The following is a 16163-nucleotide window of genomic DNA, read 5'->3' as shown; positions in this document are numbered from 1 at the left end:
TTTTCACACAGGACACAAATATTACGGGGCGAAAAAGCACCCATTTTTTCCAGTGCAAGGTTTTTTTCTGAGCTTTCCCGCCGCAAATAAAGGCATCAACCAATCACGTTGTGTGGTACTGACACATCCAAAACCTACCTCGTGTTCAACAACACAGAGGCTCCGTAGTCCGAACCAAGACGGTAAACTTTATATCTCCTATTAACCTTGACAAAGGCAACGCAGACCAGCTCCTTCTATACCTTTCACAATAAAAGCCCTCAACATATACAGCTGTTTCCCAGGGGGAACTAAAATTCCCTCCGAGCATTTCGCTAAAAGAAAACTCAACAAAATAGCTTACAGTAGCTCCGGTTATACAACTATTTAGCTCAGACAGACTGCGAGACGCTACTCTGACCCTGGTAGTTGGTCCTTTGCCTGCAAGAAATGAAAATTGAATTTGCATCGCTGCTGGTATGAATAGTTTCAATGCAAAGTATTTGCAGGAGAGTATTTTGCATTGTTGTGTTGTTTCTTTGCCTCGCCCCCGATGTGTAAAAGCCTCAACTGTGTTTCCAGCTTGACGTTACTGTGACTCAGCATGATGTCTTTGTTTCTAGTTCCCAGACTCTAAACACTCCTTTAGCCCTTTTTCACGGCAGGAACGTAAAAACCAGTAATCTCACTGTAGCATCCCCAGTGTTGTTGTTGCTTATATTTGCAGATTTCATATTGCATTCTTAACACCGGCCTGACACTCTGGGCCAATCAGTGGGCCAGGCCACCGAGAATTATTGAATACTAAACAATTCCGTACATTTCTGTACCACACTGTTTTCCTACATGGGATTATTAACAACATTTCAGGCGCACTGACTTTCACTTTTACCTGCTATCAAAGTGGTTTAGTTATTCTGGATAAGCTATTTGCTGTCTGATCATATGACTTTGTTTCTTGACCCCTCCAAGAATTGTAGCGGTTTGGGTTATTATTATGATAGAAATGGGAGACAAAACTGCAAAAATTAGATCCAAAATCTGAATTATCACCAAAAAAAAGATTTTTCTGTGATACGACCGTTTCTGGTGTTTCCTGTAATTAAATGAAAGTTTGTTTCCAGGGAGATGTCCACAGACAAAGGGGGCGCGGACATCCTGTGTCGTCACATCCAGAATTATGTTACAGCTTGTCAACTTGCTGGCTCCAAGATAAGCAAATGGAGAAGCGACACTTTCTGCCGTAAGTCTGATCTGATTGGCTGATGCTCGCTGTTCCTAAATGTGACTTATCTTATTGTTTGCATGTGTTTATTCTCCCATGCTGCATTGCACGGTGGACATGAGATGCAAAGTACAACAACATTGGATGAAATACTTTGTGGAATGTGTTTTCTTTTGTTAATTTGTTATCTTGTCTTTTTTTTAAATGTTGTGTTTTCTGTCTTCTTCTTGTCACTCTCATTGTCTTTAATACATAAACCCTCGTTTAAGGAGTACTACTAGATTATTTTTAAAGTGGAAGTCTGAAGTGTAGATTGTGAAGAGGAGAGGGGCCAGTACAGTTCCTTGAGGTGCTCCGATGTTGCTTATCACCACCTTGGAGGCACAGCCATGCTCTCCGACATACTGTGGCCGGCCAGTGAGGTAGTCCGTGGTCCAGTAAGCAGTGTCAGGGAGCAGTTGAATCGAGAGAAACTTTCCCATCAGAAGGGGCGGGGCTGGATGGCGTTGAAAGCACCGGAAAATGTGGGAGGCTGGCTTGCTGCAGCCTGTGACGCGTTTCATCTGCTAATCTAATACTTATCATATCTACTAATACAATGGCACATGACTAAATGTGCCAAATTACAACCTTCAACTTGCGGATTATTAAAAACCAGAACTCTGCTACAATTTATGAATTTTAGGCAACAGAAATCCTAATAAACCTCTTCAATACTGAGCCTCCGGACCTTGTTTTTTTCTTCTTCTTGCAGCTGTGAAGTGTCCAGCAGGAAGTCACTATGAGCTGTGCACCTCTTCCTGCTCCTCCACCTGCTTCTCTCTGCAGGAGTCCGGGCCCTGCCCAGTGTGCCAGGAGGGCTGCCAGTGTGACGGCGACCTCATGTCCGATGGAGTCCGCTGTGTTCCAGTAGAGGAATGTGGCTGCGTGGCGGATGGACGTTATTACGGGGTAATCACCGTTGTCCACGTCAGCTTCTTCATCGTAACGCTTCTTCAGCACAATATAGTAGCTCACTAATATCTAGTCTGTTGTCAGTCCTGGCCAACAGTGCTCCTGAATTCAGTGATTCCACCACATAGCTGGGTGTGGGTCAAATATTTGGGTGATTAAAATGAATATTTCAAATGAAATGTTCTACACAGCTCACCATTATTACCGTGTGTCAGTGACATGAGGTGAGGTGAACAGGGTAGGTACTGCGTTATGAAAGCAAGTACCACTACTACAGAAAAACAAGGTCCAATGATCCCGGGTTAATACGATTATTGATCTGCACGTTTATCTTAATAAGATCTTCTAGCATACCAGTGGCCATTTATTCTATCTAATGCATAAGTGACTCTTTTCAGACGGGTAAATCAGTATTACTGGAGGACTGTTCAAAGCGCTGTGTCTGCCACTCTGGACAATTCAACTGCAGCTCCACAAGCTGCCAGGAGGCCGAGGAGTGTCGCAACAGGGATGGAACCGTTGGCTGCTACTCTACAGGTCAAATACTTGCTGAGTGACTGTGATCTTTTAAAGTTTAATGTCTGCCCCCTCTCCAATATAATGGATTCATTCTTTTGGCTTGTAATGCTCACCACAAGCCAAGATAAATTATCTTTCCAGAAATCATGACCAGGTTACTCACAGTCATTATTTCTGGAAAGAGACATTGCTGTTGAGTTTTTCCATTGTACTTTTTGGGTGCTTTGAACACCACAAGCCGAGTGCCACATCGCCCCATTACACCGGAGAGAAAGCAGACATCTCTACGGCTGATTGCTCCAAAACTAGTCAACTCACACCAAAACAATCTAGAATCTAGATTGATAAATAGCACTACAGGTAAGAGGAAAAATATGTAGTTTTGATTCTGGGGCCAACTGTCAATTTAAGTTACTCTTTAAGATAAAAATCCATGACCTACCCAGCCACCTACTTTCATTTGCAACTGTTCTGCTTTAGCAATTTATGTTCCATGGGAATGTTCAATGCCACTGTGGGAAGTAGTGCGATCCTCACATATTTCAATTGGAACAAAAGCAGGGTGAAAAGCCTGCTGTCGTTGAGAGGGACAACATTTGATGAGTCATTCAAATGGAGATAACAGTGCAAACTTTTAGATTCTCCAGAGACAAAAACGTGTTGTTGTTTTTTAAACATCTTCCAAGAGCCAAGACCCTTTTGTTTTGTTCACCCATGTATGTTAAAATGTAAAACCAATATTTCTCTCAACTTGAGTTATACATTTTTAGACTCATAATAATAATTGATTAATGCTGATACTGTATGTGTTCCAGACCCTTGTGCGGAAGTTAAGTGCAGGGTGAAGGAGCGCTGTGAGGTGACAGAGGGCCAAGGAGTGTGTGTTCCTGTTTCCAAGGCCTCATGCTGGGCTTACGGCGACCCGCACTACAAATCGTTTGACGACTTGAACTACTCGTTCCAGGGAACCTGCACCTACGTCCTCGTCAACACCACAGGTTTGCAGTTACCTCAACACGGAGATATCTATTTGTTTGCTCTGCTCGGGGTTCACGCAGCACAATAGTTTTCTTAAGTAACAATGAAATACAACTCTGTGTTCAAAATAATGCAGCGCGTCTTGCGAGGAGGGAGTTGCCAGACATATCTCAATACATTGTATTCCAGAACCTCAGTATATACAGTATGTACGTGATTTGCAACTTATTCATTTAAAGGAAATGAAAGGGCCTCATCATTACAAACAAACAGAGACCAGGTCACACACTTGATCCTTTTTAGCTTTGACGTTGACGTCACCTCTTGGATCCACTGAGAAATGAGAGGTTTTCTAAAGGGAATCTGGCGCTTTGAGACACTACCCCTTTTGTCCGCAGGGACCGCCAAAATCAACACGAAAAGAAAGTTCCCCATAGTAGCTTTAAATGTCCCGGTTATCGTCAATACACGTATAAAGTGACACCCCAACCTGCAGCCCAGTGCAGCAGCTATGCGTAATTTCACGGGCGTTTTTGCATTCAAATTACATTAACGACAAAATTAACTTGTATCATTGCTTGATTTTATTATTGCCCCATTGTGTTGCCTTCAATGGGCTACTACACAAACACACAAACACATGAATAATTAACTTTTACACTTTTTGTTAACTAGGAGGCTACTTAAAAGATTGTTGATTTTTTTAGATTGGTCAAAGAAAACCCAACGTTAGAAGTATAGTTTCAGCGACCGTTATTTGTTATAGCAGAGATTTATATGACGCATTCGCTGGAAACAGGAATTGCACGAGCACCATTTGATTTCCTGTTACAGAAATGGCCATTTATCTGTTAAGGTAGCAGTTTCTTTACGTCAAGATGGAAGGGATGCTGATGTAGTGTTGCGTAATGAATATTTCCAATCAACCAGCCAACATTTGTGAACTAAAAGACTGCATCTCACATTAAGCAGTTGTTATAAAGTTGACACGCTGTCTTGCTAGCGTTAACATGAATTATTCTGACTTTCTCAGGTCTTGACCCCACCCTGCCATCAGTAACTGTGACCACCAAGAATGAGCTCTGTGGGAACTCTGTAGGCTCCTTTGTGCGTTCAGCCATGGTGGAGATGTTGGGCCACCAGATAACCCTCCCAAACACCGACAGAGGCTTCATATTGGTGGGTCTTACTTCAAAACATGGCCTGTGTCAACACCACCAACCTTTCATGCACAATTCTTAGTTACACTGGAAATCAATCGGATTCAATCTTTTTCATTGACACAATTATATTATATTATTTGTCATATTAAATGTTTTTTAAACCTATTTTGGTTGTGCCAGCCATCATTGCAGTAAGTAATGATGGCATTGTACTTTCTAAAATACAGTTTCTTGTAATCGTTGGGAATACAACAACTCACGTTAGGCGTGACGTTGGGTTGACAGCTAGTGAATTTGAGATGAACAAGGGTTGCATGTTTGGAAAGTAAAACATGTAGGTGGCTGTTTGTTAACACAGCATTAAGAATTCTCCACTCCTCTCCAGCTAAACGAGTGAGGGAGATCGAGAGATAGAGTGTTAAAGGTAGTTGAGTGAGCTAGAGAGTGAATGGAGAGAGGGACAGCGTTCGTGAGAACAAAGCCGCAAATCAGAAGAATAAAAACGTTATTTTCTGATGAGGAAGTAAACACATCCATATTGACTCACAAACCTGCGGGTAGGTGCCGGATTTTAAATGAATGCAGCCCAAGGCACGCTTTATCTTGCTGTGGCCAGTCTGCTCTTTCTGTGCCCGTCTGTGCACGGACAAATCATTTTGCAGATATTCACATGTAAAGTTTCAACTGGATGTTTTTTCCAAATAAAAAAATGTGCTTTGTCTGATGGGATATCATATTTCACCACCTTATATACGATTGGTTTAATAACTGCCTTGAGTATATTTTAAGCCAGCTCTTTGAGGCGTAAAATGCCCATTTTACCTTTTATTTTAGTTCTTTCGCAACCAATTCCCAATTTGCTGTTGATGATATTTCAATTAATGAAATTAGTTTTATTGACATTTACTTTTAAGGATGGCAGAATATTTTGTACATGCTCAAAGTCCTTTAGTAGGGGGCAGCAGCGCTAAATCATCATCATCCAATAAACATTTGATTTCATCACCACCGTGTCTCTCCCTCTCTCTCCAGGTGGACGGTATAAGGACGGAGCTTCCTGTCATTCTTGAACAAGGCAGCATCTCCATAACAAAATCTGGAATTAGAGGCACACTCCGGAGTGATATTGGCGTCGAAGTTACTTTTGATTGGTCCACACTTGTCATGGTGTCCCTCAGCAGCAGCTACTATGGTAATGTCGCTGGGCTCTGTGGCAACTACAACGGCAACAAGGAGGATGACCAGACAACCCTTGACGGCAGGCCAGCTGTTAACGTGACACATTGGGCAGAGACATGGAGCATCGAAGACAACGACCCATTCTGTTACCATTACTGTAAAGACGTGTGTCCTCAGTGCTCGGAGAAGGACCGCATAAAGTAATGTTATAGTAACATTGAGTTTTACAGTAACTTAAAGGTCTCATTTTGTTGAAAACGAGATTTCCAGGTCTTTTTGGATTGTAAAGAAGGTCTGGTTGCTTTTTACTGTGAATGTATCAAAAAACTCAATTCACAGAGAAACGCACACAGACAGTATTCAGAAAGTGTGCCAATGAGAGCAGACTGGTGTTTTTGGAGGGTGGCTTAAAGAGACGGGCGCTAAAACAGAGATTTTCAGACAGAGGGTGAACCAGTATATTCAGACAGACGGAATGAGAAAAATAAGGTGTTTTTTTAAACATTAAAGCATGTAAACATGCTCTAGTAGAACCCCAACATACAAGTATGAACCTGAAGATTAGCATATGTCTCCTTTCAATAACCAGTATTCTTTTTATAGATGTCCCTGTTGTGTTAAACTGATTATAACACAATATTTTTGGAGAATATATGATGAAGGGCTATGTGTAGATTTTTTAAGTTTAGGTTACGACAAAAGATTATCTGCTACTTTCACTTAACATCTGATAATTAGCACTAAACCCAAAGCACAGTCAAAGTCCTGCATTCCAAATAACACTTAAGTAAAAGTACATACGTTTTAGCATCAAAATATACTTTAAGTAACAAAAGTAAGTCATGCAGAATGTTAATAAGTGATACATTAAAGCTACAGTTGGTAACTTTATTAAAACATTGTTTTTAACCGTCACTATATCCTGACAGTAGTACATGAGACGGATAACGGATGTAGTGGAGTAGAAGATTACAGTAGCATTAAAATGGAAATTCTCAAGTACATGTACCTCAAAATTGTACTTAAGTACAGAACTTGAGTAAATGCACTAATTATCACATGTACTTTCATATGAGTGAGCTGACGATAAACCCCTTTGCTCCTCCTCAGGTACACTGGTCCAGAGTACTGTGGGATCCTGAGCGACAAGAAGGGGCCTTTCTCTGGGTGCCATGGTAGCGTGCCTGTAGCAGAGATTGTGTCAGACTGTTTGTATGACGTCTGCATCAATGACGGACGGGAAGAAGTACTGTGTGAGGCCCTGAGCAACTACATGGTAGAGTGCCAGGAGGCTGGAGCGTCTGTGTTGCCATGGAGACAACTGGGCAACTGCCGTGAGTTTACACAATACACACAATACATTTATGTAGACTGAAACACGACACTCACCTCAATGTTGTAAATGAAAACTATATATACTGTATATCTTTATTGACTAGAGGTCCTCACAGGTGCTTTCAGTTGACCCGGCACAAAAGTCAAGATTTGTCCAAATTATATTTAGTCTCATAAAATTGTTATATTAAGGGCCCCATTGTATAGCTGCAGGTCTGTATAGCAATATGACTGATACTCAAGTGGATCCAAGCTGATTCTGCATCCTTCCATCCTGTTCTCTGGTCCTTTTCAGATGAGGTTGTTTTTTTAAATTCGTGAGCATCCGTTACAGGTTGTCCATTGGTTTCCAATGGTTTGGTGCTGAGATATTTAGAAATGAATATGATTCTGGATTAATGCATGGCATAAATAAATCTGCATAAAACTACAATCTAAAAAGGTCAAAACTTAGATAGAATAGTTTTAAAATGGTGTTTTGAATGTGCTTCGGCTCGAGAGGTCCCCGTGTGGGGATAGCCCCGCGCTCCTTCTCTCTGTCCGTCCATCTCCTAAACTCTTGTTGTTGTGCCTCCAGCTGTTGCGTGTCCAGCCCACAGCCAATACAAGCTGTGCGGCCCGGCGTGTCCCCCCAGCTGTGGTACTCAGCCGAACGTTTGCCCTAAGGGTTGTGTGGAAGGCTGTTTCTGTGACCCGGGATATGTGCAGAGTGGTGAAAAGTGAGTATAATGTCCCCCCGTTCCTGACTAATGTCTTCCGTACTGACCTCGTCCCTGCGCTCAGATTGACATCCTTTTGTTCCGGGTGTCTTTGCTTCTGTCAGGTGTGTTATCAGGGAGACGGGTTGCGGCTGTAGCCACGACGGCCGTTACTACCAACCGGGTGCGACGTTTTGGGCCGACTCGTTGTGTGAGCAGAAATGTGTGTGTGACGCAGCGACACAAAAGGTGAAATGCGAGCAGACCGGCTGTCGAACCGGAGAGAAGTGCGGCGTCGTGAACGGGGTCCAAGACTGCTACCCAGTCAGCTTTAAGACTTGCAGTGCACACGGAGATCCGCACTTCTCCTCCTTCGATGGACGCAAGTTCGACTTCCAGGGCAACTGTGTCTACAGGCTGGCCAGTGTGCGTGCAGACACCAAGGGTCTGACGCACTTTGAGGTGAGCTGAGCACCAAACAGTACAGTGCACCATGAAGTTCTCCACCACACGTCCACTGGGCCGCTTCTTTACATTTACACAATAGATTGTGCAAATTGAAATCAACATGGAAACAGGAGTTTGGTTTGGGAAAATAACAATAATAATAATTCATTTATATAGCACTTTGACAGACAATGCAGCAAAAGCAAGGCAATAATAACAACTAGAAAATTTCGCAAGAAACTTTGACAGTGTGGCTTCTACTGCTGGAAGACTTCGCAATATACATACATGCCGATGTTGCCGGTAGTATCGTTGAGGTTCGATTGAGATAGCGCTTCTCTCTTTTCTGCATTTTAGATTCATACTCTTGGATTGAATCTTGTATTCGTGATGGACAGTCCACAAATGGCTCCCGTCATTTCTGTACTGGACATATACATTTACACTTTGTTTGAGAAGCCTTTGGAAATTATGGGAGCAAACGCTCCCATCATTTCTGTACTAACCTCATTCTGAGCTTCATGTTAAGATACAGTTACTCTATGGAGCTTTTATTTTAAAAGGGTGGGACTGGGTGGGTGAGAGAGGGGGAGAGGAGACATAGTCATAATGTTTGACAAACAAACACAGGTTATTAAATGACAGGCTTCATCACAAGTATTCCAGTTAGAATTCACACTGTGGGGCTTTTATTTTGAAATGGGAGGGGGGGTTCGAATGACTGTATGATATGATAGAGAGAGACACAGAGAGACAGAAGGATAGAGAGAGAGTAGAGAGAGATGGACTGAGTGAGTGAGACAGGCAGACAGGCAGACAGACAGACGGTCTAACAATGACTTTGACTGAATATCTCCAAGTCGTGTGTGTGTGTGTGTGTGTCGAGAGACAGACAGAGAGAGCGTGTGTGCATGTGTGTGACTGGTTGCCATGGTGAGGCAACCTGGTGTTAGAGGCAGACTGATTAAGAAACGTTCCAGTAAACAGTGATTTTGAACAAAATTCCTGCCTCCTTTTAACAAAAAACAGTAGTGTGAGTGCCAAAATATGGATACCGTGAGAAAGATAAGACTCTGCCGAACGCGCTGATGTGGTTTTTATGTTTGTGGTGTTAAAAATGTGAGCTCCTGCGCAATATACAAAACTGGTACCGTCTGCTTTCTTTGAGAAATGAGTGGTCAGATTTAACATGGAGTCTAATGGAGCAGTTGGTTGGAGTTCATGTCGCTCTGCGGCTCTTTTAGCCAAATGTGTAAGTCTGTTGGATTCCACAGTCATTTTACTACGACAAGGACAAGATTAGCTACTTTAAAATCCCAAAAGTATGCATGAAGAGTGAAAATTGTGGAGTCAAAAGCAAAAGACAAATATTTTTTTCACAAGATTCTGAAGCTGCTCTTCACTCTAGCGGTGACATCACGCACTCTAAACTGCGCAATACACACCCATTATAAAGGCAGAAACAGACCCAAATTTTCCTGAAACTTAATCTGTGACTTCATGAAAACTGTGCTAGCTATCAAAATATCCATTTGGCTCAATAAAGTCCAGCATTTTGTCTACGTTTTAAACTTTGAATCATTTTTCTACGTTAAAGTACCACAAAGCCACACTGAATAATAATTTAGTAAAATAATTTAGTAAAATAATCAAATAAAAATAAAACAGAAAAGCGACGACACCACATAAAAGCCAGTCTATAAAAATGTGTTTTATAAAGGGATTTAAAATACATTACAGATTCTTCGAGATGAGATTTCTTTCTTCAATAACTGGCATATCACTGACACACTTTTAAGTACATTTTTATGATGATGCTTTTGTACTTTTTAGTGATATTTTACATGTAGGAATTTTCCTTGTAACGGAGTATTTTTAAATGGGTTCAATAACATTTCTGCTTTTACTTTCATTAAAGATCTGAGAAAAAAAAGACTCCTGTCTTGTACATCGATGTCAAAAGAACAAAGATTTGCATCATATATCCTAACTAAATCCTCCATTGGATTTGTTTCGTTTTCCTCCTATCTGTCCTCTCTACTCCTCTTTCGGTGAATTGCAGGTCATCCTGGAGAATAACAACCGTGGCAACAAGAGAGTGTCATACGCTAAAGTGGTGACTGTTAATGTCTATGGCAACACGTACACGCTGTCAGTGGACTACCCAGGCAGAGTGCTGGTGAGGGACACACACACACACACACATGCACACCTACACACACACACACACACACACACACACACACACACACACCTTCTCTCAGGGGTGCAGTGTGAATCAAACATGGCTTACATTTTTGCCTGACTTTGCTCTTGCGATTTGTTTTAACTGTGTGGTTGGGACGTTTCTGTCTGTGCCGCTGTGTGCCCACATAAACTATCATGCGGCGCATGTGTGACCTGCAAAAACATGGCCGTACAAGGCCGATCGGCTGAATTCCCTCATGTTTACCGAGGTAATAAATCAAGTAGGGTCATTTTATCAGACTTCTTTTTGCAACAAGAGGAGTCGCCCCCTGATGGCCAGTAGAAAGAATGCAAGTTTCAGGCACTGCAGCATTGTTCACTTTTTAGACCTGGAGGTTGCTGCCTGGTACTGACAGGGATATTTAAAAACAGTTGGTACTGCCCTCTGTTGGACAAACAATGTCATGATGACAATGTTTCCAAATCACCTGAAACATACTGTATCTGTGGCATTTCTCTACTGACATTTCCTGTTACTTACCAATAAGCTAATATTGCCCCCAGCATGGGAAGCAGAAGTACAAATACAACCCATAACCCAGTGTGTGTGTGTGTGTGTGTGTGTGTGTGTGTGTGTGTGTGTGTGTGTGTGTGTGTGTGTGTGTGTGTGTGTGTATTTTCTGCAGGTTAACGGGCTTGAAAAGAACCTACCTTTCACCAATTCATCCAATCAGTTATTGGTCCAGGTTTATAGGAGACACAGACTGGCTATCCTTGAGACCAACTTTCTGAAGGTATAAACACCAAAGCATACACCGCCATTTATAAAGTATCTATCAAACTTTTTAGTCAACATTTGTCTTAACTTTAATGTGATTAGGGCCATCAAAGCATATTACATTGTTACAAGTACTGTGAGTACCTCGGCTGCATGCGTAGCGTAAAAACAGTAGGTCAACACTTCTAGTATTAAGAACAATTTAGTTGTGAACACATTTTGGATTGTAGCCACGTTCTCTTATATTCCGAGTGAAACGGATGTTAGAGCGTCTTTAGCTTCTGTATTGTGACCTATGACCCAGTGAACACTGTATTTGAGTGGTGTTCAGTCACAAGAGGGAATTACATCATATCCTTTGCATTTGATTGGACCGTTTCAAAGTGGGCGGGCTTAGAATGTACGGAGCTACAGAGGACTGTGGCTCCTCAGACACCTCCTTGGTGCTAAAAATTGCAGGTTGATTGATGGACGAGTGTCATGATATTATTGAAGAAATGGAAGAAAAGATTAATGGATTTTTATTTAAAAATACACTAAGAAAATATTTTTCGATAATTTGTTTGCATACAGTACGGGGATGTGATCTTGATGGACTAAAAGGGCCAGTTTTAATTTCATTTCGACTTTAAAGAGCAGAACACAAGGCCTCTAAAAGTAATGTCATAATTTACCCTGTTACAAGACATTTTAATACGATAAGGAGATTATTTCCAAAGGTATGGATGATGAGGACTTATAAATGAATGTGTTTATATAATCTCATGAACATGAGTTCTTAAATATTTTCAAATTGCTCATTTAGGTGCTTAAAGGGAAAGTTTGTTGATTTTTAATCAGCTTTGTATCTTTAAGAATGTGTAATACATGCAAATGAACAGTGTCTAACTCCCCTCCAGATTAAAATTTGAAAAATGTTAGAAACCTCCTTAACGGCATTCATAGTTCACTGCTGTTGGTCCACTGTCTGTTTCAGTGATGTGTAGTGGTACTCTTAATGCTACCTGCCAATATGTCTCAGCTTGAACTTTGATCTAACTTTCCTTTTATATTCACATTGTTAAAGGTCTCCTTTGACTTTGCGAGTGCAGTGAGGGTGGACCTGGCGACTAGTTATCACAAGGCAACCTACGGCCTTTGTGGAAACTTCAATGGTGACGCTGCTGATGACCTAATGTTGCCTAATGGGAAGTTGGCTTCCAACGCCAATGAGTTTGGACAGAGCCAGTGGGTGGCGGACGTGAAGGGCTGCTCCCGTGACTGTAAGCAGCTGATGCTGTGCTATTTATCTTCACTATTGTGCTCTGCATCTTTAATGCATTTTTTAGGGCCATTGTAGGTAAACAAAATAATTATTATGGAGTTGGGGGAGGAGGTCATATTTGGAGAAATTACCGAGATTAAATTCTTTAATTTTGAAACACCTGATGCTGAAATGAAAGAGAAACACCTTTGTTTAGTCAAAGACAGAAGTTGTAGAGGAATATTGGTATTTATTTATGTTCATGAAAGAACGTGAAAGAAAACGTGTATATTTATCTTTCAGGAACTTTCCTATTAACCATGGACTGTATTTCAGAAGATATTAACACCTACTTTAGGAGTTTGTTTTCATAAATATATGAATTTATAATCTTGCAAATTCTTTCAAGTTTTTCCTGTAAAATTGCCACTATAATCTCAGAGAATGCCCACATTTCTTTTTTTATTAACTTTTGTTTACACAGAATATATCCCCCTTTACCCCGTCATACTCACAGACATGCACCTCTTCATGAAAATATATGCCAATTTTACACATCGGTGTCATATCAAGTCACGATGGCAATCTTACTCGGGTGGAGCTGGTTGGAGGGGCACTAAGGGTGCACAAATGATCTGCACTGCCGTTCACACTATGAATGGATTCAGTTATAAGGTTAAAAAAGCATTCTGCAAATAAACAAATCACAATTATTAGCCATTTTAGCTATAGCTACAGCTGGTGCTCACCGACCCCATTCATTGCATACGGACTTCATCAATGGCAGATGATATCAGCTGTTTGAGTGACATGTAATGTAACCATGTCTCTATTGATGCCTTTGTGCTGCCAGGTAAAGACTGCGCTCAGCCGCTCCCCCCCAACTTCAAACCACCCGCCTACACGTCAGTCTGTGATGTCATAACAGCAAAGGACGGACCCTTGGCTGACTGCGTAGGCCGAGTAGATTCCAAGCAGTACCACGACGACTGCGTCTATGACATCGTGCTTAATGAAGGCCAACAGGACGCGGCCTGCAACATCATCAGTGACTACGTGGGGCAGTGTCAGAGAAACGGAGGCTGCGTGAAGTCATGGCGGACGAGGCGCTTCTGCTGTAAGCGCTCTGTGACAGATGATGTGACTGTTCTTGTATTTGTGTGTTTGTGATCTGAGTGCTATTCTGTGTGTGTGTGTGTCACAGGGATGCACTGTCCAGCTGCAAGTATGTATAATGTCGCGGCTACTGGATGTCCGGTCAGCTGCATCTCTCGATCTCCACCCGCCAAGTGTGAGGCCCCGCCCAGCGAGGGCTGCATGTGTAACCCCGGTTACCTGCTGAGTCAGGTAATCCTCTACACTGCCCGGCCTTCTTCAATTACAGTGACACATGACTTTCATCAAAGAAGGAAAGGCCAAGGTTCTCTTCTGGCAAAAAAAGTTGAAAAGACTTGAATCAGATTGCTGTTTCGTGGATAAAATGCTAAAATTCACAGTAAGCCTGCCCTAAAGCATACCCTGCTTTATGGTCTATTTGACTCTAAATGGACCATCATTTACTCAATGAACATCATGCTGTATTGAGGAAGACTTGAAACTAGAGATTGAGACCATAAACTCATGTTTACAATGTTTCAGTGAATTAATAACAGAAGTGCATAAGTGGATAGTGACTCGACCAAAACACATGACCCGGGAAACATTGACATTTAGGACATTTTGGGGCAAGATTAAGATATATCTTGGCTAATTTATCATTGGAGTCATGTAACCAATGTACTATTTGGAACCGAATTACACCGTGTGCAATACAGAAAAAGAGGTGCGAATACGCAAAGTTGTATCTTCCAAAACTTCTCCCAGAATAGTTTCTCCAATATCCATTCCTCAGATAGCTTTAGTTTGATCCCATGTATACCGGATCCTTTTTTGAATTACATCTCGTGTTTTGGATATTGCACCATTACTATAAGGGTCAACATAGAGAACTGAGTACGTTAAGTCTTTTGGGAGACGGCTGGGACAGCATGTAAAATAAATGTACAGGTAAAGCTGTGGACTTAAAATAATGAGATTTGGCAAACTGTGGTCCTGGCACAGAGATGCAAAACTGTTTCAACAAAGATTCAGTGACTACATTTAAATTTAAAGTCTGGGTTTTGATATTCCACGGCGGTCAAAAATGAAATTGGGGTTTAACATCATATTTGCCAATACCTAAGCCTGGCAATGTAGGCTGCCCGATAGTTGCATTCAGAAGGGCCTTGTAACACAGTGACAGTGTACTGACTGAACTTTGACCTTCCAGGATCGCTGCGTGCCACTGGCTCAGTGCGGCTGCAACTTCAACGGTCAGTACATTGTGTCTGGTGAGAAGTTCTACACTGACTCTGACTGCCAGTACCAGTGTGTCTGCGTCGGTGGGATGGTGGTCTGTAAGCCCAAACCCTGCAATGGAAATAAAAGCTGTGGAGTGCGGAAGGGAGTGAGGGGTTGCTACACCGCAGGATAGAACGGGAACCAATGTAGAACTTCATCTTCTCTTCATCTAAGAATATATCCAGCAATGTTGTGTTTATACTGTAAGCTATCTTTATAATTCTAACAGCTATATTCAGGTACACAAGCTTCAGATAATCTAGTTATTCTTGCAAAATTCTTCTATCTATATCCTTCATAGGCCATTTTATATCTGGCTCACAATAGAGCATGTTTTCTGCAGTAATTCACTAAGCAGTCTAAATGAAATAACAGCCTGCTAAAGCCTATTTTTTAAAGTGCAATCAAATAATCGGCCAACACTTTTGCTTCAAATTTATACAGAGTATTTTTAAATTGTTGTTCCTCAAACAGTTTTGACAAAAACTGAACATTCATGTAGGAATAGGGGTGTACAGTATGCAACAGTGAGTGTTGTAACTGTGGATGATTACAGTATGTAATGTTTGTAAGTCACTTCTAACACATATACAGTACATTTCAGTCTTTACTAATCAATTATTTTCTAATGATCATTAAACGCATCTCAGCAACTTCCCCGTTTGTTGTGTCTGTGATTGACCCACATGCATATTGACCATTACCTTGCATCATTTCTACACTATTCTAAACATGATACGCTGATACTGATCACTGAGCAGGTCCACTGTTATGATGAAGACACCTGCAGTGCTGGTCCTGAGTACTACAAGTTACACGCTACTTTATACTTGTGCTTTACTACATTTTAGAGGGAAATGTACTTGCCACTGCTATATTTGACATGATACATTTTTTTAATCGAATAAAGGCCATATACCCGACCTGCAGCCAGGTCTCTAAATCTTCCTCTCTCTTGCCCAAATCAATAGAAATCCTCAAGCTCTGCTTGGTGCAGTCCTGAGATTTATGAGATGATCTGCAATCCGGAATTGAGACTGTTTTGGTCAGAAACCAAAGACGTTGTGGAAGAGATGGAGAGAGAATAAGAGCGAGTGGG

The 16163-nt window shown here is 41.5% G+C and overlaps 1 protein-coding gene across 1 annotated transcript in view; it reads left to right on the top strand.

Annotated features, from left to right (window-relative positions):
• The window catches only part of LOC306699673 (IgGFc-binding protein-like), a 33312-nt gene extending 17591 nt beyond the window's left edge, over window positions 1-15721 (top strand). The window contains exons 22-36 of the mRNA XM_079164370.1: window positions 1104-1222; window positions 1959-2155; window positions 2557-2695; window positions 3493-3675; window positions 4689-4834; window positions 5851-6197; window positions 7108-7331; window positions 7910-8051; window positions 8156-8492; window positions 10540-10656; window positions 11351-11458; window positions 12509-12704; window positions 13539-13802; window positions 13890-14032; window positions 14994-15721. Of these exons, the coding sequence (XP_079020496.1) occupies window positions 1104-1222; window positions 1959-2155; window positions 2557-2695; window positions 3493-3675; window positions 4689-4834; window positions 5851-6197; window positions 7108-7331; window positions 7910-8051; window positions 8156-8492; window positions 10540-10656; window positions 11351-11458; window positions 12509-12704; window positions 13539-13802; window positions 13890-14032; window positions 14994-15197 (2866 nt within the window). The 3' untranslated portion in view covers window positions 15198-15721. The remainder of the gene's footprint in view (window positions 1-1103; window positions 1223-1958; window positions 2156-2556; window positions 2696-3492; window positions 3676-4688; window positions 4835-5850; window positions 6198-7107; window positions 7332-7909; window positions 8052-8155; window positions 8493-10539; window positions 10657-11350; window positions 11459-12508; window positions 12705-13538; window positions 13803-13889; window positions 14033-14993) is intronic.
• The last annotated feature ends 442 nt before the right edge of the window (window positions 15722-16163 follow it).

This window comes from Pholis gunnellus, assembly GCF_910591455.1.
Source record: "Pholis gunnellus genome assembly, chromosome: 8".
In the NCBI taxonomy this organism is placed as follows: Eukaryota; Metazoa; Chordata; class Actinopteri; order Perciformes; family Pholidae; genus Pholis; species Pholis gunnellus.
The sequence above is the reverse complement of the archived record's forward strand: the minus strand, read 5'-3'. Positions and strand labels throughout refer to the sequence as shown.